The 25,297-nt window shown below is 36.8% G+C and overlaps 2 protein-coding genes and 3 pseudogenes across 2 annotated transcripts; all 5 read left to right on the top strand.

The window, feature by feature from the left end:
• The first annotated feature begins 1,561 nt into the window (after nt 1-1,561).
• Nucleotides 1,562-3,924, top strand: LOC137730442 (laccase-7-like). The gene is made up of 6 exons (XM_068469430.1): nt 1,562-1,651; nt 1,912-2,063; nt 2,157-2,401; nt 2,514-2,642; nt 2,742-3,695; nt 3,794-3,924. Exons 1-6 carry the CDS (start codon nt 1,562-1,564, stop codon nt 3,922-3,924), a joined length of 1,701 nt encoding a protein of 566 aa, XP_068325531.1.
• Nucleotides 3,925-4,290: 366 nt separating this feature from the next.
• On the top strand, nt 4,291-5,630 carry LOC137732636 (peptide-N4-(N-acetyl-beta-glucosaminyl)asparagine amidase A-like; annotated as a pseudogene).
• A 5,078-nt stretch (nt 5,631-10,708) lies between these two features.
• Nucleotides 10,709-11,489, top strand: LOC137732637 (uncharacterized; annotated as a pseudogene).
• Nucleotides 11,490-18,727: 7,238 nt separating this feature from the next.
• Nucleotides 18,728-21,090, top strand: LOC137732516 (laccase-7-like). The gene is made up of 6 exons (XM_068471838.1): nt 18,728-18,817; nt 19,076-19,227; nt 19,321-19,565; nt 19,678-19,806; nt 19,907-20,860; nt 20,960-21,090. Exons 1-6 carry the CDS (start codon nt 18,728-18,730, stop codon nt 21,088-21,090), a joined length of 1,701 nt encoding a protein of 566 aa, XP_068327939.1.
• Nucleotides 21,091-21,457: 367 nt separating this feature from the next.
• LOC137732638 (peptide-N4-(N-acetyl-beta-glucosaminyl)asparagine amidase A-like) lies at nt 21,458-22,900 on the top strand (annotated as a pseudogene).
• Nucleotides 22,901-25,297: the final 2,397 nt, after the last annotated feature.

A 25,297-nucleotide genomic window follows, 5' to 3' on the forward strand; every position in this document is an offset into this window, starting at 1 on the left:
TTCTGGGAACTCACACGAGAACTTCCCGATGGATCACCCATCATGGGAATGCTCTCGCGCTACTCGCTTAACTTCAGAGTTCCAACAGAACCCGAAGCCAGTGAGCTCCCAAAAGGTCTCGTGCTAGGTAGAGATGGGAACCCATATATAAGGATCACTCCCCTGGGTGATGTGGGATCTTACAATCCACCCCCCTTAGGCGCCCGACGTCCTCGTTGGCACACTACGGCCAGGGTTAGGCTCTGATACCAAATTGTCACATCCCAGCCTGGGCGGGACCACTTCCCATGCCCGACTCCACCGTAGCACGAAAATTGTCCGCTTTGGGCCCCCAGCACACCCTCACGGTTTTGTTTCTAGGAACTCACACGAGAACTTCCCAGTGGGTCACCCATCATGGGAGTGCTCTCGCGCGTTACTCGCTTAACTTCGGAGTTCCAACGGAACCCGAAGCCAGTGAACTTCAAAAAGCCTCGTGCTAGGTAGAGATAGGAATACACATATAAGGATCACTCCCCTAGGCGATGTGGGATCTTACAATTACTCATAAGAAAATACACATGCGTCGAACTTTTATCTTGTTTTTTTTAACAAACTTATATCTTGTTTTTTATTCCTTTTGTATTCTGCACAATATCTCATTTTGCTCTCTAAATTTTCTTATGGGATAATGACAATCTTTAAAAACTGGGCGATTTCATGCCAAGGTGATCTTTGGGGTTTTAGATTATCCAATTGTGAAAACGAGCTGAACATATTTAAAAGAATTGAATTAATCCATGCCACATCAACGAAACTAATGTATCATTTAACTCAATTGATGGAATGAGATAAAGTAAAACACAAAATATGAGTATTGAAGGTAAAGAGCGACAAGTACAACATACGATTAATAATAAATTTTATATAGAGTACTCGGGATGTAATATTAACCCTTTAATTTCTTAAGTACTAAGAACTGCTCCTAAATTAAATATAATAATAATAATAAATTATATATATATATTTACACAGATGGAACCGACTCTATTGAAGTCTCTTCAGAGCTAAGTTATTTACTGGGAAAATGCATGTCTTAATATGTTTACATTGAGTAATACTCAAATCTAAACGTGTTCTAGTACACCGCGGGAGTTGCCTTTTCTTTTGGTTCGCCAGCCTGTAAACTGTGGTTGGACACTGTCAAAATGATGTTATTGGTTGTTTTGCTTGAAGAACCAAGTTTCTGGCCTTGTTCAGATCTTTATGCTAGCATTCTCTGCTGAGTCACTGATTTAATCAAACTGTTACTGGAGATATTAATATATATACCAAAGTAATTTTATATGCCTTTATGTTCAAAATTTCAAAGTCCTTATCAAAATAAATGCAAATTTGTTTGCTAATTCGTCACGCAAGTGGGGAAAAAGTGGGTTAGCAAATGCCTTCCAAATGCCTATATAAACATAGCATCTATCGACCACTGAGATATCAGAAGAGTAATATAATATCTCCATAACAATAGCCGATTCTCAGACTTCTCTTTTCCCCCTTGAGATAGCTCTTTTAATTTGTTCCCCAAATGGCACGGTTAGCCTTTGTGCTAGCTTGTGCTCTAGCTCTATTGGCTTCCTCAGCAGCCTCTGGTGCAATTGTTGAGCACTCGTTCAGTGTAAGTCTTGCCTCAATTTTGGTAACACTCAGTTAATGTTTCTAGAATGGCTAAAAGCACAGTATAGCGTTTAAAAATACATCTGATTCAATTTAACAAAAATAATTTAAGTACTTTTGGGTCATTGAAGAGGTTTTCAGAGACAATTTCGAACGAGTCCTTTGGGAATCTTATTTTCTCATGCATATTTCCTCACCAAATGTTTGAATGTTTCCTTTGAATAATAGTAGTCATGACACTTTTTTATTCATTGTTTTCAGGTGAACAACCTAACTGTTACCCGATTGTGCCAAAATCAATCGATTACTGTAGTGAATGGGAGTTATCCTGGACCAACCATATATGCACAAGATGGAGACACATTAATCATCCATGTTTTAAATCAGTCGCCCTATAACATTTCTATTCACTGGTAAACACAAATTATATAAAACCATTTAACAACCCCCAAGGGGAATGTTGAGTTATGTTTTGTTCACGTTGTATAGTTTCTTTCTTAATGCAGGCATGGAGTCTTTCAGCTTCTGAGTGCATGGGCAGATGGGCCAACATACGTAACTCAATGTCCTATACCCCCCGGACAAAGCTATACTTACAAATTTAATATCACTGAACAAGAAGGCACCCTTTGGTGGCATGCCCACATTTCGTGGCTCCGCGCAACTGTCCACGGAGCGCTTATAATACACCCAAAAGCTGGTCAATCCTTCCCCTTCCCCAAGCCCGCCAATGAAGTTCCCATCCTATTAGGTAATTAACAATTAAACTATACCATTCAACTTGTTTAACGTTAATCTTAATACGTACTTCAAATGGTAAATTTGATGACTAATTATATATTAACTGTTTGATGGAATTGCAGGAGATTGGTACAGTGGCAATGTGGTCGACATTGAGCAAGAAGGCCTATCCAAAGGAATAGCTCCTAACCTTTCAAATGCTTACACCATCAATGGACTTCCCGGCGATCTCTACGGTTGCTCCTCAAATCGTATGTAACCATGCATGCATGCAAACTCATAATTTATTAATTTAGTTTATATGTCATTTTTACATGGTGAATATTAACAAATTGACATCAAATTATCAGAAACATATCAACTCAGTGTGGTGAGCGGAAATACTTACCTGCTACGCCTAATCAATGTTGCACTAAATACCCAGCTCTTCTTCAAGATAGCCAACCACAACATGACAGTTGTTGCCATCGATGCCTGCTACACGACTCCTTATGTCACAGACGTGGTGGTTATTGCACCCGGTCAGACCACCGACGTTCTCGTCAAATTCAATCAACTTAATGGATCTTATTACATGGCCGCCACTCCCTATGCTAGCGCTGACGATACCGTTGCCTTTGATAACTCGACAACTAGAGGCATCATCGTCTACGAGGGCTACACGTCATCAACCCCTATTATGCCCCCCATGCCCAACCCTCACGACACGCCGTTGGCCAACAAGTTCTTCACCAATCTCACCAGCCTCCCTGACGGGCCCCACTGGGTCCCGGTCCCACCCAAAGTGGATGAGCACATGTTCGTGACAATCGGTGTTAACTTGGCGATGTGTCCCGAAAATGCCACGTGTCAAGGTTTATTCAATGACCGATTGTCCGCGAGCATGAACAACCAGTCATTCATGGTCCAGACCAATACATCCATGCTGGAAGCACATTTTAACAACGCGAGCGGGGTTTACACCAGAGATTTTCCTAGCGAGCCTCCGGTCAAGTTTGACTACACGGACACGAACCTTAGCCTCGACCTATCCCTGATATTTGCGCCAAAATCAACCAAGGTCAAGACGCTAAAGTTCAATTCGACAGTACAATTGGTGTTTCAGAACACAGCGTTTTTGGTCTTCGAGAACCACCCGATGCATCTGCATGGCTTCAATTTCCATGTATTGGCACAAGGGTTTGGAAATTACGACCCGATTAATGACCCCAAAAAATTTAACTTCGTTAATCCACAAATACGCAACACAATTGGTGTGCCGGTCGGAGGATGGGCTGTGATCAGGTTTCAAGCAAATAATCCTGGTTAGTTTTCTTAATCATCTCGTTAACTAAGTTTCTTTGTATTTTAATATGTTATAAATAATTAAGTTTTGATTATTTATTTTAAATTATTGTTTCAGGTATCTGGTACATGCATTGTCATTTAGACGTTCATCTGCCGTGGGGGCTAGCCATGGCTTTTGAGGTTGAAAATGGAGGGACGCCAGAATCTACTTTGCCTCCACCACCACTTGATCTACCCAAATGTTAGAAGTTGTTTGGAAGACACCTCAAAATATTGTTTCATTTTGTATTCTTGAAATTACAATAACGAGGTCAATTTCATTCGCTTGGTTACAAGTGAATCACCTTGTAATAAACCTTGTGACAAAATGTATTGTATAAGTTGGTCATCATTGTTTGACTAAAATCAAAATAAATTATAAAATATTAATAATTGAGGTGTCTGTTAGGTTACAGTAATGTTATTCTTACCGTATTTTTATATCACATTTATATATTAACTTATGTAGCATCTGATATGAACAGACACATCATTTAAATTAATCAGAATTCTATTTAAATTAAAAACTATTTAATAAACCAATAATTAAAAAAAAAAAGTTGAAATTAAATGATGATTGTGGCATTCAAGAGTCATCTTCCTTCCCCATTTAATCCTGTTTTTTCTCTCATTTCTTCTTCCACGTCAGTGCTTTCACGTCATTTTTTTTTCACGTTAGTGTGGACTACCAATGATCGGATTTTCGGGGTTTGGCTCGGTGGCGTTGAGCTTCTCAGGAGCTACACGGCTGAGTCAACGCAGAATGGGATTGTTTGGAGTGTCAAGACGGACGTCACAAGGTACTATTCTTTGCTTCAGAACAATCAAATTATCTTGGGAATTTGGTAGATAAAACATGCACAGGGATTTACCAAGTGAATATTAGCATCCATTTTTACCCTGCTGAGAAAAATTTGAATTATAACTATGAGCAAAATTTGGGAAATTTGGATTCTGGGTACCATTATTGGGCGGATTTGATCTTGCCCATTTCGAGAAATCTGCCTTTGAATGATGGGTTGTGGTTTGAAATCCATTATTCGACCGATACACAGTTGAAGGAATTTAAGATTCTTCAGAATGCTTAGAGGGCTGTGTTGGAGGTATATGTTTCATTTCATGAGAATGATGAGTTTTGGTATTCAAATGCTCCGAATGAGTACATTGCTGTAAACAATCTTAGAGGTACACCTGGAAACGGGCCTTTTAGGGAGGTTGTGGTGAGTTTAGATGGTAAGGTTGTTGGTGCAATCTGGCCTTTTACTGTGATTTTCACTGGAGGGTTCAATCCCCTCCTGTGGAGTCCAATTACTGTGATTGGCTCGTACAATCTCCCTTCTTATGATATTGAAATCACGTCCTTTTTAGGGAAGATATTAGATGGGAAGAGCCACACGTTTGGTTTTAGTGTCACAAATGTGTTGAATATTTGGTGTGTTGACGCGAATTTGCATCTTTGGTTGGACAAGCGGAGCACAAAAACTGAAGGAGGGCTTTTGGAGCATAGTAGCTTGCCCCTTGTTGTTTCATTGGTTTTGGATTTCAAGGGTTTAAATGGCACATTTTTGACAAGCGTCGGCAGGTCTGTGTCATCGACTGGATGGGTGAAGTCCTCCTTTGGGAATATCACAACTGATGCAACTCAAGACCTCCATTATGGTAATACAATGGTCATCAAGAATGATGGCAATACGCAGATAGTGAATCAGACAATCCATTTCAACGATACAGTTCATATCAGGCCGCCATCCTCCATTATCCACTCAATGTCATCAAACGAAAAATTTCCTCTTTACTTGTACATTGACTTCTTGGAACAAGCAAAAGAAACATATAAGTACATTATAAATGTCGAATTGGGATTTCTGTTATGCATAGTATATGTCAACCGTCATCCTTGGCTTAGGTGGTAACTAGAAAATGTGTATGCGCTTCATTGCGGGGATTGAATGTGTTAGTTGCAACATAACAAAGCTTCAATCCAATACTTTTGAATATTTTGACTAATTGATTGAAAAGAAAACAGAACAAATATGGCTCCAAATGTGTTAACTCTTGTAAATATGCCATCTGTTTACTGAAGAACTGTTGAGCTCCTGAGGAGACTACATTACCATTTGTACGATCCTAAAGACACGAATATGAATTGCAAGCACAATGTAAATCACTCCGCTTTCTATACAACAAGAATTAGAAGAGTAACATATCTGCATACTGGCTGCTGTTACAAAATATTTGAAATGCATTGAAATCTATGTTTAGAAGAAATATGATCTAAATCCACAAAAACTCAAACTGCATAAAGAAATTGCTTTCATTTTTTGCTTCCATTGCTTAGTTGAGCTCCTCGTCATCGTTCCTCTTGAAGTAGACCTATGTATATTGTACATACTATAACCTCCATTCCAGTATGTGTATTGTTGACCCTAAATAAAGAGAAAGAAAAAAAAACCCATAAGGACTACAGATATAAAATTATACTCTGTGATGTAAACAAATATTTAATTAATAACAACAACAAAATTATATGCAACCTCTCAATGTTTACCTGAACATAATTTCCATGCATAATAGGATAACTTATATTTCCAATCTCAGACTCCTTGTACAACGGGTTTGGATGACCACCTTGACTGAGCCCCAATAACAAAGCCATGTTTTCCTACAATAGCTAATATTTGTTCAATAGCTAACACAAAAGCAATTCAAATATATCAATAAGACAAAATGCACAACTTACATTAGTAAGGGGGAAAATAGGATATTGGTTGGCAGGCATGCAAATTTGAACTCCTTGTGTAAGATAAGAATGTTAAATCCCAAATAATAAAAGTAATTACAATTACAAAGAGTAAGGGATGACAATTATAACTGCTAAACCCGATAATCGTGGATAACCGCCCGAATGGATTGGATTTGGATATGAAAATTCGGGTATGGTATGGATATGGGGAAAAATTGTGAACTTTATTCAGTTATGGTTTTGGATATGGTTATAGGGGTCCCCAATCCGTATCCATCCCTAAATCCGACCCAAATATATATATATATATGATATATAATATAATTTTATTCAATTTGCCGAACCCTCCCTATACTAATTCATTATGCATGCATCAAACCCTATACTATCTTTATTATGCACCAAACATCATGCATGGGGCATACCAACAACCTCATCAATTCAATACTCTTATTGTTATACTCAACCAAATTAATTCATTGAATCATTTTATATATCAATTATCAAATATTATAAGTTTATCAGATTCATCTCTCTTCAAGAGTCTCACTATCAAGAAATTGGTGCATGTTATCATGAACAACTTCAAATATATTGTTAATTTTTTGTAATTGGATGTTGCTATTTAATGATGGAATTAGTATCTACTAAAATTTATAATGCGTCAATTGGATAAATATAATTTTTTTTTTTTCGTTTTTTGACGAAGATGGATATAATCGATTGAAAATCCGTTACCCGGTGGATATGGTTATGCATAATCCCTGATGGTTAATTTGTGGTTATGAATATGGTTAATTTTCATGGTTAATGGGAATGGATATAGCATTTCCGTCCCCAAACCGAACCTTTGTCATCCCTAAGTAAGTATAGTAATTATAATGACAATGATTATTAACTAAGAAAAAAGATAAAAAGAAGATCAATATATTTATCCCATACCTTCACAACAACATTACTCTCTTGTGTTGCAACTATGTTATCACTTCTACAACGGGGTGGACCATCAATATGGCATATTGCATCACTTTCTATGGATTTCTACAAAATTGCAAGTGAAACATGTTATGATTTATCAACTTATCACTTATATAAAACAAATATGTTTGTTACATGTGTTCCTTCCTCATCTATATTGTCCTTATGAGATGTAATCTTTTTCTGTCGTTTTTGTCTTCTTTTGATTACTAGCTTAACCTTGGATTGTTTCCTTTTAGATGGTGGACGACCTTTACCTTTAGCCAACCATGGCGTAAGTATACACTAACTTGGGTATGATTGCTACTAGCCGCTCCGTCATGTTTACATATTTGCTCCTTTATTTTATGCATCCTTCTCACCACAAGCATACACTTATCATTAGAATCATTGGCTAATTCCTTAATGTCATCAAAGGTTTTCTGCATCTTATCTGATCTTTGTGCTTCAGGTGTAGCAACCCAATTACTGTAACTTATCTGAAACCTTGTGTGGCATCTATTCACATCCTTCCTCCATCTCCAAATGATGTACTTATCTGGCATAAAGTCAATGTCATGATGAACTAAAACATAAAGCGCATGTCTACATAATATGCCTTTAAACTCAAACTTGCAGGAATTGCAATTAACTTCAATCTCACGCTCATTAAACTGGACCTTGAAAATGACAGTCTTCTTTTTGTTCTCCTTGATTAGAATACGTTCAGCTATTTGGTACTAACTCAAAAGCCTACATCAAATGATCCGGGTTTTTGAAATTTAATCCAACGGTAAAAAATTATTATAACTTTCATAGGCTCGGATTTCAAGAACCATTAGATCAAATTTTAAGAGTACGGATCACTTGATCCGCGAGCTTTGAAGGAAGAGATCCGGAGAGGATCTATTTTTGTGGAAAAGAATCAAGAAAGAGATTAGGGAAGAGGTATTGTGTACCAGTGGAAGGATTTCATGGGCTCAACGAGGTTGACCAGGTTGGCAAAGGGTTCGATGAGCTGCTCGATCTGGCTCTCTGAAGTTCCTTCTTTGAACTTTGCCATCAGAACATTCTTTAACTCTCCTCCCCTTGCTTCCTCCATCTTTCAAACTTCTCTGGTCATCTGTTTTGGTCTAATCCTTCTTCAACTCACCATTCCTGCTATATTTTAACTTTCTTTTGTCGCCTTCAAATAAAAAATAAAATAGATTTTTTTTTGTTTGCTTGTATAGTATAATAAAGGCATCAACTTAATAATTTAAGAGTCTTCGTACACTAAAATTTATTCATTAGATGATGGGTAAATTACATTTTATCATTTCAGGTTTGAGATCTATTGCAATCTCATATAATATCTTCAAAACATTTCACTTTCATAACTCAAATACTATTTTATTTCAATATAATACATCTGTTACATTTTTCATCTATTGATCCGTTAAGAGTTGACGTGACAGTCACATTTATGCTGATGTAATTGCTAAATTTGTAGCTTGTGGTATTTTTTTTTTTTTATGGATTTAAAATATAATAATGTACTCTTAAAAAATAAAAATAAAAACCCTGAAACCCATTCCCCTTTCAGTTCCCCTTTTGCTGCTATCTCTTCTCTCTGATGGCCTCTTCTCTTCCTGTCCATCACCTTTCCCACTGTCTCATCTCCAATCCACATGTCCTCATCTCTCTCTCTCTCTCTCTCTCTCTCTCTCTCTCTCTCTCTCTCTCTCTCTCTCTCCCCCCGATGGCCTCTTCTCTTCCTCTCCATCACCCTTCCCACTGTCTCATCTCCAATCCACATGTCCTCATCTCTCTCTCTCTCTCTCTCTTATTTTTAAAAATTTTCTATGTTATTAATTTTGACGTATATGTGAAGAAGCAGTTTAGAGGTTCCAACAATGGATGCTCCCCAAGACCCAGAAGCTATTTCCCCACAAAAGGCATAGAAAAAGGCGTTAGCTTTCAACCCATCAAAGCAAAAGCAGCCACAGAGGCTCCTCCATTTTCTCTCTTTCAGCCTCCCAAAGACGAGAACTCTCAACATTTATTAGGCCAAAATGAACCTGTACCAAACATTCAAATGATTCTTAAAGACTTCACGTGTATATTTTCCAGACTCGGGTGGTCCTAGGACCACCTTGTCCCTATTTCTATCCATCCCTGGCCACGGGTAGCTTTTACATGGCTTCGCCACTGCACAAATATAATAGAATAATTTAGGTACTCATTACCCTACATATTCACCTTTTAATTTTGGTCCAATGATATTTTAACACATGTTTTGTTGTTTTAAATAATAATAAACATGTTAATTAATTTTGGATAACTTTGGATGCGGTACCAATTTATCAATGTTTTTTTACTAAAACATTTTCAGTTTTTTTATTAAAGTCCCTGAAATTAATGCAATAATTCATTTTTTATGTAGGTTATTATAATTTTAAATTAAATTTTGATATTTGTAGTTACTTTTATTAATGAGATTTTAAATAAAATCCATAACTTGTGGGATTGAAAATATTAAAAAAGAAATTATACTTGTATAAAAATGGCTACGATTGGGGAACATGATTTGTGTGATTGAAAATATTAAAAAATAAATTATACTTGTATAAAAATGGCTACGATTGGGGAACATGATTTGTGGGATTGAAAATATTAAAAAAATAAATTATACTGATATAAAAAAATATAATTTATTTTAATGACATGATTTGCGGATTGAAAATATTAAAAAAAAAAAAATCATCCTATATAATATTTGATAGGAACATGAACAGAACTTACGCGCAAGGCGCAAATCATAAGTAGAAAAACCATGTCTTGGTTGCCACTTTCCACTTAATCAACTTCATAGTCTTATTTCTCATAGTCATCAAGACGAAAAAATGAAAGTGAAAATGTTGAAATGTGTTCTTTCCTAGCCTTTAGAGTCTACTACCAAGGGTGACCCCTAGGGTAAATCTCTAGGGTAAGGGTAAGGCTAAATGTATTATTGTAAATCAACTTTCTCTTGATTTAAGGGAGGAGACTAGTTGGGGTAATGTCTTTGTGTAAGGTTTAGGTTAGGTAGGTGCCTTCTTCCTTCTTGTTGGCTGCTTGCAGCAACCATTCTTTCCATCTCTTTTCCCTCTCTCTTTTCTTATATACCCATCTCACTCTTGTACATCACACATATGAAATATACATTGAAACTTAAAACTAGAAACTCTACATGGTATCAGAGCAAGTTCCTTTGTGACCTGTTTCTACCAATTCTTGTTGCTTCATTTGTTTCGTTCAAAAATTTGAGCCATGACTGAAGAAAGTTCAGTGAACCATGATGAGGAAACTCAGCATAGTCTCTCCCCTAAATTTCTCAGACGTTGAGGTTAACACTAATTAATGTTATTGTTTAGTTCTCTTGAATGAGTTTAATTATCTCCCTTGGTCTCGATCTGTTTCTCTAGCTCTCAGAGGCAAAGGGAAATTAGGGTTTGTAAATGGAAGCGTTGAAGCTCCAGACAACACCTCCTCTGTATACGGTGCATGGCTTTGCAAGGATCAACTTGTCGTGTCTTTGCAGCTTAACACTATGGAGAAACATGTTGCTGAGATTTTTAGCTACTACAATTCTTCATGTGAGCTTTGGAAAACCTTGCAGGACATGTATGGAAATCAAAACAACTATACATGTGTCTTTCAACTTAAGAAGGACATTGCCAGTGCTTAACAAGAAGGGAAAACATTTGTTCAACACCTTAGAAGCCTCAAGACCATGTGGAATGAGTTGGATGTATATCTTCCATATACCACAGATCCTACCATTCTCCTAAAACGAGCCGAGGAAGATAGAATCTACTAGCTGTTAAGGAGTTTCAACTTTGAGTACGAGAATCTAAGGAGTCATATCTTGATGAGTCAAGATCTACCCACTTTCAACAATGTCTGTGCAACTATCCAACGAGAAGAAGCAAGGAAGAAAATGATGAATACTGAGCACAACCCAAGATTGACTGAGACTTGTGCATATGCCTCAAATTACAAGACCTCAGAGGTTAAGGTGTACAAAGGTAGAAATACACACTTGAAATGAAAATATTGTAATGGTGTTGGCCATGTGGAAGATAAGTGTTGGGAACTTCATCCTGAACTCAAGCCTAAGTTCAGCAAAGATGGAAAAATGATACCAAGGTTCTCACAGCAATTTCAACCTCATTACAAGGCCCAACTTGAGAGTGTTTATCCCTCTATTGCCTCACAAGGATCCATGGAGTTCACTGCCAATCCATTGTCACTTATCAATGAGTTTGCAACTTATCTTTAAAGTAAGGGACACGGAGGAGGTTCACAAGCCCAAGGAAATGAAGAGAACAGCCATGCAGCCATGTTGGGACAATTTGCTGGCTTTCTTGCTGGAAATGAGAAAGTTCCAAGGGATGAAGCACCAGGTATACTTAAGGCATTCACTACTACTTTATTAACTAGTATTGAAAATGATTGTTGGATAATTGATTTAGGATCCACAAATCATAAGACAAAGTCACAAATTTGCATCATTTTAAACGTTTTTCAAATCCCTCACATGTGTCTGTTGCAAATGGAAAAAATGTCTTAGTTTTGGGAAAAGGAGAAATAAACTTACTCTCACACAAAACACCTTCCACTGCCTTATATGTACCAACCTTTCCTTTCCAACTTCTGTCAATTGGAAAGATCATAAACACCCTAAATCACCGTGCCATTTTCTCACTAGATAATGTGATGTTTCAGGATGTTCTCACCATGAAGATGATTGGTGAAGGGGTCTTCATCAATGGACTTTACTACCTGTGCAAGAACACATGTTTTACTCAGGTCCTTCAAGCTCAATCAAAGTCCATAGATGAAAACCAACTTTGGCATAAAAGATTAGCTCACCCCTCTGAAGTTATCTTGTCTAAATTGTTGCCAATTTTTTGTAAATCTCATTTTACTTGTGATACTTGTCATTTTTCTAAGTTTACTAGACTACCTTTTGGTAACTCAATGTCTAGGACAAGTAAACTTTTTGAAATGGTGCACTCCAATGCATGGGGACTTTAGAGTCTGCTACCAAGGGTGACCCCTAGGGTAAATCTCTAGGGTAAGGTAAAGCTAAATGTATTATTGTAAATCAATTTTCCCTAGATTTAAGGGAGGAGACTGATTGGGGTAATGTCTTTGTGTAAGGTTTAGGTTAGGTAGGCAACATGCCTTCTTCCTTCTTGTTGGCTGCTTGCAGCAGCCATCCTCTCCATCTCTTTTCCCTCTCTCTTCTCTTATATAACCGTCTCACTCTTGTACATCATACATATGAAATATACATTGAAACTTAAAACCAGAAAATCTACAGAAAAAATGTGAATAATAAGGATAATCATGTTGAACATGAAGTTTTTATTTAATCTCTCTCAAATAATAAAATTGTTGGAAGTTTAGGAGACTAACTTTCCACACCTGGTAAACTCGATCAAAGGTCTTTACGTGTGTGAATTTTTAGGGGTCTTCCAGTACTTCTATTTCTGGATACATTTTCAATTTATCACCGAACCATCAAGTACTACCTAACTTCAGTTGATTCCATAGAAGAATTTGTTTAACCTTACTTTAGTGGACCAAATTAAAATATTTCTCTCAAAATGGTGTTAATTTTTTTCTTTAAGGAAACGATATTAGATTTATTAATAAAAAAATCATTAGTTCATTACAAAGAGCCAATCAAGGCAACAGACTTTCCTCAACAAGTAAATCTAAGATTAAATTTGGAGGAGAGAACCATACCACAAACTTGACTCGTAGGGAGACCAAAACATGTGAGCCTATGGGCACCAACGTTAGCTTAATGGCGAGTACAAATAAAAATAGCTTCGGTGATTGTTGGGAGTAACGCCTTGGTTGTCGGGACTAATGGTGTTGATCCTTGAATGCCAAGGCAAAGTGAGCAACTTGATTTTAGTAAAATATCAATAAAGTAGATATTTTGTCAACAATATGGCCAGTAAAGATGATAATTTATAGACAGTTGTTTAGGTTGGTAGCTTAATTACGAAACTATTAACGAATTTTCAATATGACATGAGGTAAGATTCACGATTTCTACCTAGCAAAAATTTCTGGGTTTTAATCGGTCAAAGATGGAAATGTACGTGTAGTGGCTTAGGGTTTCATCGAATGGTCAGCTACGATGTTGGGAAATCGAAGCAACAGCTAGCGGCTAGAAATGATCATAAGATCTTAACTTTTTCAAAAGTCTTCAGATTGATCTCCCCCTCGAGCTCTCCAGAAGCAAATATTCATTGTTATATATATATATATATATATATATATATATATATATATTTCCATGTCATATTCGTTTATAAAAAATAAAACTCATCATTGTATATTAATTAACTAAACAATATATATGGTATCCTCCCTCCCACGTTATATAAAAAGAAGAACAAATAAACCTCATCATTGTATATTTAATTAACTAAACAATATAGTATTACTCAGATAAAAAAACAAAAACAAAACATAACGAAATCCAAATATTTGTCGATGGCTGAATAGCAGGCTGGCCCTGAGAATTTAGGAGGTCTTAGGCGAGCCTTTGAAATGTGGCTCTAAAGTTCTTTAACCCTCAGTTTTTTATACATGATACGTAGAAAAAAAGAATTCGCTAAATGCATAAAAAATTATATTTCTACATCAAATATCATTAAAAATTAATATTAAAAGAAGATAGATATACAAACTGTGACATTCCCCATCAACCAGGGGAGTGATCCTTATATGTATATTCTCATCCTTACTTAGCATGAGGCCTTTTGGGAGCTCACTTGCTTTGAGTTCTATGGGAACTCCGAAGTTAAGCGAGTAGCGCGTGAGAGCATTCCCAGGATAGGTGACTCATCGGGAAGTTCTCGTATAAGTTCCTAAAAACAAAACCGTAAGGGCATGGTCGGGGCCCAAAGTGGACAATATCGTGCTACGGTGGAGTCGGGTCTGGGAAGTGGTCCTACCTAGGCCGGAATGTGACAATTTGGTATCAGAACCTAATCCTGGTCGTGGTGTGCCAACAAGGACGTCAGGCCCCTAAAGGGGGTGGATTGTGACATCCCACATCGCCCAAGGGAGTGATCCTTATATGTATATTCCCATCCCTACCTAGCATGAGGCATTTTGGGAGTTCACTGGCTTCGAGTTCCATGGGAACTCCGAAGTTAAGTGAGTAGCGCGCGAGAGCATTTCCAGGATGGGTGATTCATCGGAAAGTTCTCGTGTGAGTTTCCAAAAATAAAATCGTGAGGGCGTGGTCGGGGCCCAAAGCAGACAATATCGTGCTACGGTGGAGTCGGGCCCGCCAAGTGGTCCCGTCCGGGCCGGGATGTGACACAAACACTACGTAAATATTACACGTCTCACGTTTTCAGATGCAAATGTACTAAATTTCACAGTCAAGAATCTAAGATTGAGAGTGAAGACCAATAAAACTTGATGATCAAGAGAGTAAAGAACAATAAAATTTGATTAACGAGTTTAATAAATTCAACGCCAATTGTTTATCTTGCGTTTTTTTTCTAAAATCAACATCAAGCTAACAAATCGAATATTAAAATAATTCATTAAATAATAAATTATTGAAAAAGCAAAATATAATTCAAAGTTGTGATTACCTATAAGTACAATCTTCAAGATCATGTGATAGCTGATTTAAACGTTCGTCAGGAATTAAGATATTGGGAAGTTGAAATATAAAAAAAAGATTGCAAAGGGACTTGAATTTTATAGCTTTCTATGCATTTGGATAGATGAATAGTGAGTAAATATGAAAAATAAGAAAAAACTAGTAACTAAAAAGGTAGCTTCATGTTTTGAAGGAAGCCAAACATTTCCACTGAACCAACAAATGAGTTATGATATATTTTTTTTTGACTTTTCCTGTATTAAAATGTTATTTATAAAATATATAAAACTTTTGGGAACTCACTGGCTTCGGGTTCCATGGGAACTCCGAAGTTAAGCGAGTAATGCGCGAGAGCATTCCCATGATGGGTGACTCATCAGGAAGTTATCGTGTGAGTTCCCAAAAAACAAAACCATGAGGACGTGGTCAGGGCCCAAAACGGACAATATCGTGCTACGGTGGAGTCGGGCCCGGGAAGTGGTCCCGCCCGGGCTGGGATGTGACACAAACACTACGTAAATATTACACGTCTCACATTTTCAGATGCAAATGTACTAAATTTCGCAGTCAAGAGTCTAAGATTGAGAGTAAAGAACAATAAAACTTGATGATCAAGAAAGTAAAGAACAATAAAATTTAATTAACGAGTTTAATAAATTCAACGCCAATTGTTTATGTTGCGTTTTTTTCCTAAAATCAACATCAAACTAACAAATCGAATATTAAAATAATTCATTAAATAATAAATTATTGAAAAAGCAAAATAAAAATTCAAAGTTGTGATTACCTTTAAGTACGATATTCAAGATCATGTGATAGCTGCTTTAAACATTCGATAGGAATTAAGATATTGGGAAGTTGAAATATAAAAAAAAGATTCCAAAGGGACTTGAATTTTATAACTTTCTATGCATTTGGATAGATGAATGGTGAGTAAATTTGAAAAATAAGAAAAAACTAGTAACTAAAAAGGTAGCTTCATGTTTTGAAGGAAGCCAAACATTTCCACTGAACCAACAAATGAGTTATGATATATTTTTTTTGACTTTTCCTGTATTTTGAGTTAGAGGAGCTTAGAACCTTGACACATAAATAGAAATTTAGCACCTTATTTACAAGAATATTAAATCATATGCAACCTATGCATGGATCACCTTACAGCAGAAAAGCAATGGTGTAAACGCGTAACTAAACACGTTATCATGTTTTATTTTCTGTGCTAATTAAATAATTTTCAATTTGCAGAGATAGTAAGTAAAAGATTACTTTTCATAAAAATATAGGATAGGCAGTTTTGACTATTTATTTAATCGATTTGGATCTCATCCGGATTCAAATTGTAGGGATTCTAGAGATCCTCACATTTTAATCATTCATTGTATATCGTGTGATTAGAAATCATTTAACTTTCTTTATTTAAAAGTAAACATAAATAGTACCTGACGAAAACTAGTCGCACGATGTACAATGAACGATTAAAATATGAGGATCCCTAGGATTTCCACGAAGAGGATCCGGAGATGATTCTCATCCTTATTTAATACTACTTGCATTACTGTTAACATAAAAAATAAAAAAAATAATCATATTAAGTGTGAACCTATCATTTCTATTTTTTGGACCCGCAAATTTTAATATTATTAAAGTTTAGGGTTGAAGTTTGTTTAATTAGTGGATTTTTATATATTTTGAAATGTTATTCATACCATATTTTTGTACCACATTTTCATATCATCTTAGGTGATGTGGATAGCCACATCATTTGAAAAATTTGCAAAACCCAAGGAAAGGAAGGAGAAAGACTTCTCGTATACCACAATCATCATTTAATTAACTAGTTTTTCTTAATTATTAGTTTATTAAATAATGAACTAAATTTAAAAATCTAATTAATTCAAATGATATGGTTGTCCACATCAAGTGTCACCTAAGGTGGAATGAAAAAGGGGTATAAAAACATAGTATGAATAACATTACTGTCACATCCCGGCTCGGGCGGGACCACTTCCTAGGCCCGACTCTACCGTAGCACGATATTGTCCGCTTTAGGCCCCCAGCACACCCTCACGGTTTTGTTTTTGGGAACCCACACTAGAACTTCCCGATGGGTCACCCATCATGGGAATGCTCTCGCGCTACTCGCTTAACTTCAGAGTTCCAATAGAACCCGAAGCCAGTGAGCTCCCAAAAAGCCTCGTGCTAGGTAGAGATGGGAACACACATATAAGGATCACTCCCCTGGGCGATGTGGGATCTTACAATCCACCCTCCTTAGGGGTCTGACGTCCTCGTCGGCACACCACGGCCAGGGTTAGGCTCTGATACCAAATTGTCACATCCCGGCTTGGGTGGGACCACTTCCCGGGCCCGACTCCACCATAGCACGATATTGTTCGCTTTGGGCCCCAGCACACTCTCACGGTTTTGTTTCTGGGAACTCACATTAGAACTTCCCAGTGGGTCACCCATCATGGGAGTGCTCTCGCGCGTTACTCGCTTAACTTCGGAGTTCCAACGGAACCCGAAGCCAGTGAACTCCCAAAAAGCCTCGTGCTAGGTAGAGATGGGAATACACATATAAGGATCACTCCCCTGGACGATGTGGGATCTTACAATTACTCATAAGAAAATACACATGCGTTGAACTTTTATCTTGTTTTTTTTAACAAACTTTTATCTTGTTTTTTATTCCTTTTGTATTCTGCACAATATCTCATTTTGCTCTCTAAATTCTCTTATGGGATAATGACAATCTTTAAAAACTGGGCGATTTCATGCCAAGGTGATCTTTGGGGTTTTAGATTATCCAATTGTGAAAACGAGCTGAACATATTTAAAAGAATTGAATTAATCCATGCCACATCAACAAAACTAATGTATCATTTAACTCAATTGATGGATCATGGAATGAGATAAAGTAAAACACAAAATATGAGTATTAAAGGTAAAGGGCGACAAGTACAACATACGATTAATAATAAATTTTATATAGAGTACTCGGGATGTAATATTAACCCTGTAATTTCTTAAGTACTAAGAACTGCTCCTAAATTAAATATAATAATAATAAAAAATTATATATATATATTTACACAAATGGAACCGATTCTATTGAAGTCTCTTCAGAGCTAAGTTATTTACTGGGAAAATGCATGTCTTAATATGTTTACATTGAGTAATATTCAAATCTAAACGTGTTTCTAGTACACCGCGGGAGTTCCCTTTTCTTTTAGTTCGCCAGCCTGTAAACTGTGGTTGGACACAGTCAAAATGATGTTATTGGTTGTTTTGCTTGAAGAACCAAGTTTCTGGCTTTGTTCATATCTTTATGCTAGCATTCTCTGATGAGTCACCGATTTAATCAAACTGTTACTGGATATATTAATATATACCAAAGTCATTTTATATGCCTGTATGTTCAAAATTTCAAAGTCCTTATCAAAATAAATGCAAATTTGTTTGCTAATTCGTCACGCAAGTGGGGTAAAAATGGGTTAGCAAATGCCTTCCAAATGCCTATATAAACATAGCATCTATAGACCACTGAGATATCAGAAGAGTAATATAATATCTCCATAACAATAGCCGATTCTCAGACTTCTCTTTTCCCCTTGAGATAGCTCTTTTAATTTGTTCCCCAAATGGCATGGTTAGCCTTTGTGCTAGCTTGTGCTCTAGCTCTATTGGCTTCCTCAGTAGCCTCTGGGGCAATTGTTGAGCACTCGTTCAGTGTAAGTCTTGCCTCAATTTTGGTTACACTCGTTAATGTTTCTAGAATGGCTAAAAGCACAGTATAGCATTTAAAAATACATCTGATTCAATTTAACAAAAATAATTTAAGTACTTTTGGGTCATTGAAGAGGTTTTCAGAGACAATTTCGAACGAGTCCTTTGGGAATCTTATTTTCTCATGCATATTTCCTCACCAAATGTTTGAATGTTTCCTTTGAATAATAGTAGTCATGACACTTTTTTTTCATTGTTTTCAGGTGAACAACCTGACTGTTACCCGATTGTGCCAAAATCAATCGATTACTGTAGTGAATGAGAGTTATCCTGGACCAACCATATATGCACGAGATGGAGACACAGTTATCATCCATGTTTTAAATCAATCGCCCTATAACATTAGTATTCACTGGTAAACACAAATGATCTAAAACCATTTAACAACCCCCAAAGGGAATGTTGAGTTATGTTTTGTTCACGTTGTATAGTTTCTTTCTTAATGCAGGCATGGAGTCTTTCAGCTTCTGAGTGCATGGGCAGATGGGCCAACATACGTAACTCAATGTCCTATACCCCCCGGACAAAGCTATACTTACAAATTTAATATGACTGGACAAGAAGGCACCCTTTGGTGGCATGCCCACATTTCGTGGCTCCGCGCAACTGTCCACGGAGCGCTTATAATACACCCAAAAGCCGGTCGATCCTTCCCCTTTCCCAAGCCCGCCAAAGAATTTCCCATCATATTAGGTAATTAACGATTAAACTATACCATTCAACTTGTTTAACGTTAATCTTAATACGTACTTCAAATGGTAAATTTGATGACTAATTATATTTTAACTGTTTGATGGAATTGCAGGAGATTGGTACAGTGGCAATGTGGTCGACATTGAGCAAGAAGGCCTATCCAAAGGAATAGCTCCTAACCTTTCAAATGCTTACACCATCAATGGACTTCCCGGCGATCTCTACGGCTGCTCCTCAAATCGTACGTAACAATGCATGCATGCATACTCATAAATTTATTAATTTAGTTTATATGTCATTTTTACATGGTGAATATTAACAAATTGACATCAAATTATCAGAAACATATCAACTCAGTGTGGTGAGAGGAAAGACTTACCTGTTACGCCTAATCAATGCTGCACTAAATACCCAGCTCTTCTTCAAGATAGCCAACCACAACATGAAAGTTGTTGCCATCGACGCCTCTTACACGACTCCTTATGTCACAGACGTGGTGGTTATTGCACCCGGTCAGACCACCGATGTTCTCGTCAAATTCAATCAACTTAATGGATCTTATTACATGGCTGCCACTCCCTACGCTAGTGCTGACGATACCGTCGCCTTTGATAACTCGACAACCAGAGGCATCATCGTCTACAAGGGCTACAAGTCATCAACCCCCATTATGCCCCCCATGCCCAACCCTCATGACACGCCATTGGCCAACAAGTTCTTCACCAATCTCACCGGCCTCCCTGATGGGCCCTACTGGGTCCCAGTCCCACGCAAAGTGGATGAGCACATGTTCGTGACAATCGGTGTTAACTTGGCGATGTGTCCCGAAAATGCCACGTGTCAAGGTTTATTCAATGACCGATTGTCCGCGAGCATGAACAACCAGTCATTCATGGTCCAAACCAATACATCCATGCTGGAAGCACATTTTAACAACGCGAGCGGGGTTTACACCAGAGATTTTCCTAGCGAGCCTCCAGTCAAGTTTGACTACACAGACACGAACCTTAGCCTCGACCTATCCCTAATATTTGCGCCAAAATCAACCAAGGTCAAGACGCTAAAGTTCAATTCGACAGTACAATTGGTGTTTCAGAACACAGCGTTTTTGGTCATCGAGAACCACCCGATGCATTTGCATGGCTTCAATTTCCATGTATTGGCACAAGGGTTTGGAAATTACGACCCGATTAATGACCCCAAAAAATTTAACTTCGTTAATCCGCAAGTACGCAACACAATTGGTGTGCCGGTTGGAGGATGGGCTGTGATCAGGTTTCAAGCAAATAATCCTGGTTAGTTTTCTTAATCATCTCATTAATTAAGTTTCTTTGTATTTTTAATATGTTATAAATAATTAAGTTTTGATTATTTGTTTTAAATTATTGTTTCAGGTATCTGGTACATGCATTGTCATTTAGACGTTCATTTGCCGTGGGGGCTAGCCATGGCTTTTGAGGTTGAAAATGGAGGGACGCCAGAATCTACTTTGCCTCCACCACCACTTGATCTACCCAAATGTTAGAAGTTGTTTGGAAGACACCTCAAAATATTGTTTCATTTTGTATTCTTGAAATTACAATAACGAGGTCAATTTCATTCGTTTGGTTACAAGTGAATCACCTTGTAATAAACCTTGTGACAAAATGTATTGTGTAAGTTGGTCATCATTGTTTGACTAAAATCAAAATAAATTATAAAATATTAATAATTGAGGTGTCTGTTAGGTTACAGTAATGTTATTCTTATCATATTTTTATATCACATTTATATATCAACTTATGTGGCATCTGATATAAACAGACACATCATTTAAATTAATCAGAATTCTATTTAAATTAAAAACCATTTAATAAACCAATAATTAAAAAAAGAAAAAAAGTTGAAATTAAATGGCGATTGTGGCATATAAGAGTCCTCTTCCTTCCCCGTTTAATCCTGCTTCTTCTCCCATTTCTTCTTCCACGCCAGTCCTTTCACGTCATTTTTTTTTCACCCAGTTTTTTTTACTTCCCCGTTTAATCCTGCTTCTTCTGCCACTTCTTCTTCCACGCCAGTTTTTTCTCGTAATTTTTTTTTCACCCAGTTTTTTTCACGTTAGTGTGGACTACCAATGATCGGATTTTCGGGGTTTGGCTCGGTGGCGTTGAGCTTCTCAGGAGCTACACGGCTTAGTCAACGCAGAATGGGATTGTTTGGAGTGTCAAGAAGGACGTCACAAGGTACTATTCTTTGCTTCAGAACAATCAAATTATCTTGGGAATTTGGTAGATAAAACATGCACAGGGATTTACCATGTGAATATTAGCATCCATTTTTACCCTGCTGAGAAAAATTTGAATTATAACTATGAGCAAAATTTGGGAAATTTGGATTCTGGGTACCATTATTGGGCGGATTTGATCTTGCCCATTTCGAGAAATCTGCCTTTGAATGATGGGTTGTGGCTTGAAATCCATTATTCGACCGATACACAGTTGAAGGAATTTAAGATTCCACAGAATGCTTATAGGGCTGTGTTGGAGGTATATGTTTCATTTCATGAGAATGATGAGTTTTGGTATTCAAATGCTCCGAATGAGTACATTGCTGTAAACAATCTTAGAGGTACACCTGGAAACGGGCCTTTTAGGGAGGTTGTGGTGAGTTTAGATGGTAAGGTTGTTGGTGCAATCTGGCCTTTTACTGTGATTTTCACTGGAGGGTTCAATCCCCTCCTGTGGAGTCCAATTACTGTGATTGGCTCGTACAATCTCCCTTCTTATGATATTGAAATCACGTCCTTTTTAGGAAAGATATTGGATGGGAAGAGCCACAAGTTTGGTTTTAGTGTCACAAATGTGTTGAATATTTGGTGTGTTGACGTGAATTTGCATCTTTGGTTGGACAAGCGGAGCACAAAAACTGAAGGAGGGCTTTTGGAGCATAGTAGCTTGCCCCTTGTTGTTTCATTGGTTTTGGATTTCAAGGGTTTAAATGGCACATTTTTGACAAGGGTCGGCAGGTCTGTGTCATCGACTGGATGGGTGAAGTCCTCCTATGGGAATATCACAACTGATGCAACTCAAGACCTCCATTATGGTAATACAATGGTCATCAAGAATGATGGCAATACGCAGATAGTGAATCAGACAATCCATTTCAACGATACAGTTCATATCAGGCCGCCATCCTCCATTATCCACTCAATGTCATCAAACAAAAAATTTCCTCTTTACTTGTACATTGACTTCTTGGAACAAGCAAAAGAAACATATAAGTACATTATAAATGTCGAATTGGGATTTCTGTTATGCATAGTATATGTCGACCGTCTGCCTTGGCTTAGGTGGTAACTAGAAAATGTGCCTGCGCTTCGTTGCGGGGATTGAATGTCTTAGTTGCAACATAACAAAGCTTCAATCCAATACTTTTGAATATTTTGACTAATTGATTGAAAAGAAAACAGAACAAATATGGCTCCAAATGTGTTAACTCTTGTAAATATGCCATCTGTTTACTGAAGAACTGTTGAGCTCCTGAGGAGACTACATTACCATTTGTACGATCCTAAAGACACGAATATGAATTGCAAGCACAATGTAAATCACTCCGCTTTCTATACAACAAGAGTATCATGTGTGCATACTGGCTGCTGTTACAAAATATTTGAAATGCATTGAAATCTATGTATAGAAGAAATATGATCTAAATCCACAAAAACTCAAACTGCATAAAGAAATTGCTTTCATTTTTTGCTTCCATTGCTTAGTTGAGCTCCTCATCATCGTTTCCTCTTGAAGTAGACCTATGCATATTGTACATACTATAACCTCCATTCCAGTATGTGTATTGTTGACCCTAAATAAAGAGAAAGAAAAAAATCCATAAGAACTACAAATATAGCATTATACTCTGTGATGTAAACAAATATTTAATTAATAACAACAACAAAATTATATGCAACCTCTCAATGTTTACCTGGACATAATTTCCATGCATAATAGGATAACTTATATTTCCAATCTCAGACTCCTTGTACAACGGGTTTGGATGACCACCTTGACTGAGCCCCAATAACAAAGCCATGTTTTCCTACAATAGCTAATATTTGTTCAATAGCTAACACAAAAGCAATTCAAATATATCAATAAGACAAAATGCACAACTTACATTAGTAAGGGGGAAAATAGGATATTGGTTGGCAGACATGCAAATTTGAACTCCTTGTGTAAGATAAGAATGCTAAATCCCAAATATAAAAGTAATTACAATTACAAAGAGTAAGGGATGGCAATTATAACTGCTAAACCCGATAACCGTGGATAACCGTCTGAATGGATTGGATTTGGATATGAAAATTCGGGTATGTTATGAATATGGGGAAAAATTGTGAACTTTATTCAGTTATGGTTTTGGATATGGTTATAGGGGTCCCCAATCCGTATCTGTCCCCAAATCCGACCCAAATATATATATATATATATATATATATATATATGATATATAGTATAATTTTATTCAATTTGCCGAACTATACTAATTCATTATGCATGCATCAAACCCTATACTATCTTTATTATGCACCGAACATCATGCATGGGGCATACCAACAATCTCATCAATTCAATACTCTTATTGTTATACTCAACCAAATTAATTCATTGAATCATTTTATATATCAATTATCAAATATTACAAGTTTATCAGATTCATCTCTCTTCAAGAGTCTCACTGTCAAGAAATTGTTGCATGTTATCATGAACAACTTCAAATATGTTGTTAATTTTTTGTAATTGGATGTTGCTATTTAATGACGGAATTAGTATCTACAAAAATTTATAATGCGTCAATTGGATAAATATAATTTTTTTTTTCTTCGTTTTTTGACGAAGATGGATATAACCGATTGAAAATCCATTACCCAGTGGATATGGTTATGGATAATCCCCGATGGTTAATTTGTGGTTATGGATATGGTTAATTTTCATGGTTATGGGGATGGATATAGCATTTCCGTCCCCAAACCGAACCTTTGTCATCCCTAAGTAAGTATAGTAATTATAATGACAATGATTACTAACTAAGAAAAAAAATAAAAAGAAGATCAATATATTTATCCCATACCTTCACAACAACATTACTCTCTTGTGTTGCAACTATGTTATCACTTCTACAACGAGGTGGACCATCAATATGGCATATTGCATCACTTTCTATGGATTTCTACAAAAATTGCAAGTGAAACATGTTATGATTTATCAACTTATCAGTTATATAAAACAAATATGTTTGTTACATGTGTTCCTTCCTCATCTGTATTGTCCTTATGAGATGTAATCTTTTTCTGTCGTTTTTGTCTTCTTTTGATTACTAGCTTAACCTTGGATTGTTTCCTTTTAGATGGTGGACGACCTTTACCTTTAGCCAACCATGGCATAAGTATACACTGACTTGGGTATGATTGCTACTAGCCGCTCCATCATGTTTACATATTTGCTCCTTTAGTTTATGCATCCCTCTCACCACAAGCATACACTTATCATTAGAATCATTGGCTAATTCCTTAATGTCATCAAAGGTTTTCTGCATCTTATCCAATCTTTGTGCTTCAGGTGTAGCAACCCAATTACTGTAACTTATCTGAACCCTTGTGTGGCATCTATTCACATCCTTTCTCCATCTCCAAATGATGTACTTATCTAGCATAAAGTCAATGTCATGATGAACTAAAACATAAAGCGCGTGTCTAC

This window comes from Pyrus communis, chromosome 4 (genome assembly GCF_963583255.1).
Source record: "Pyrus communis chromosome 4, drPyrComm1.1, whole genome shotgun sequence".
In the NCBI taxonomy this organism is placed as follows: domain Eukaryota; kingdom Viridiplantae; phylum Streptophyta; class Magnoliopsida; order Rosales; family Rosaceae; genus Pyrus; species Pyrus communis.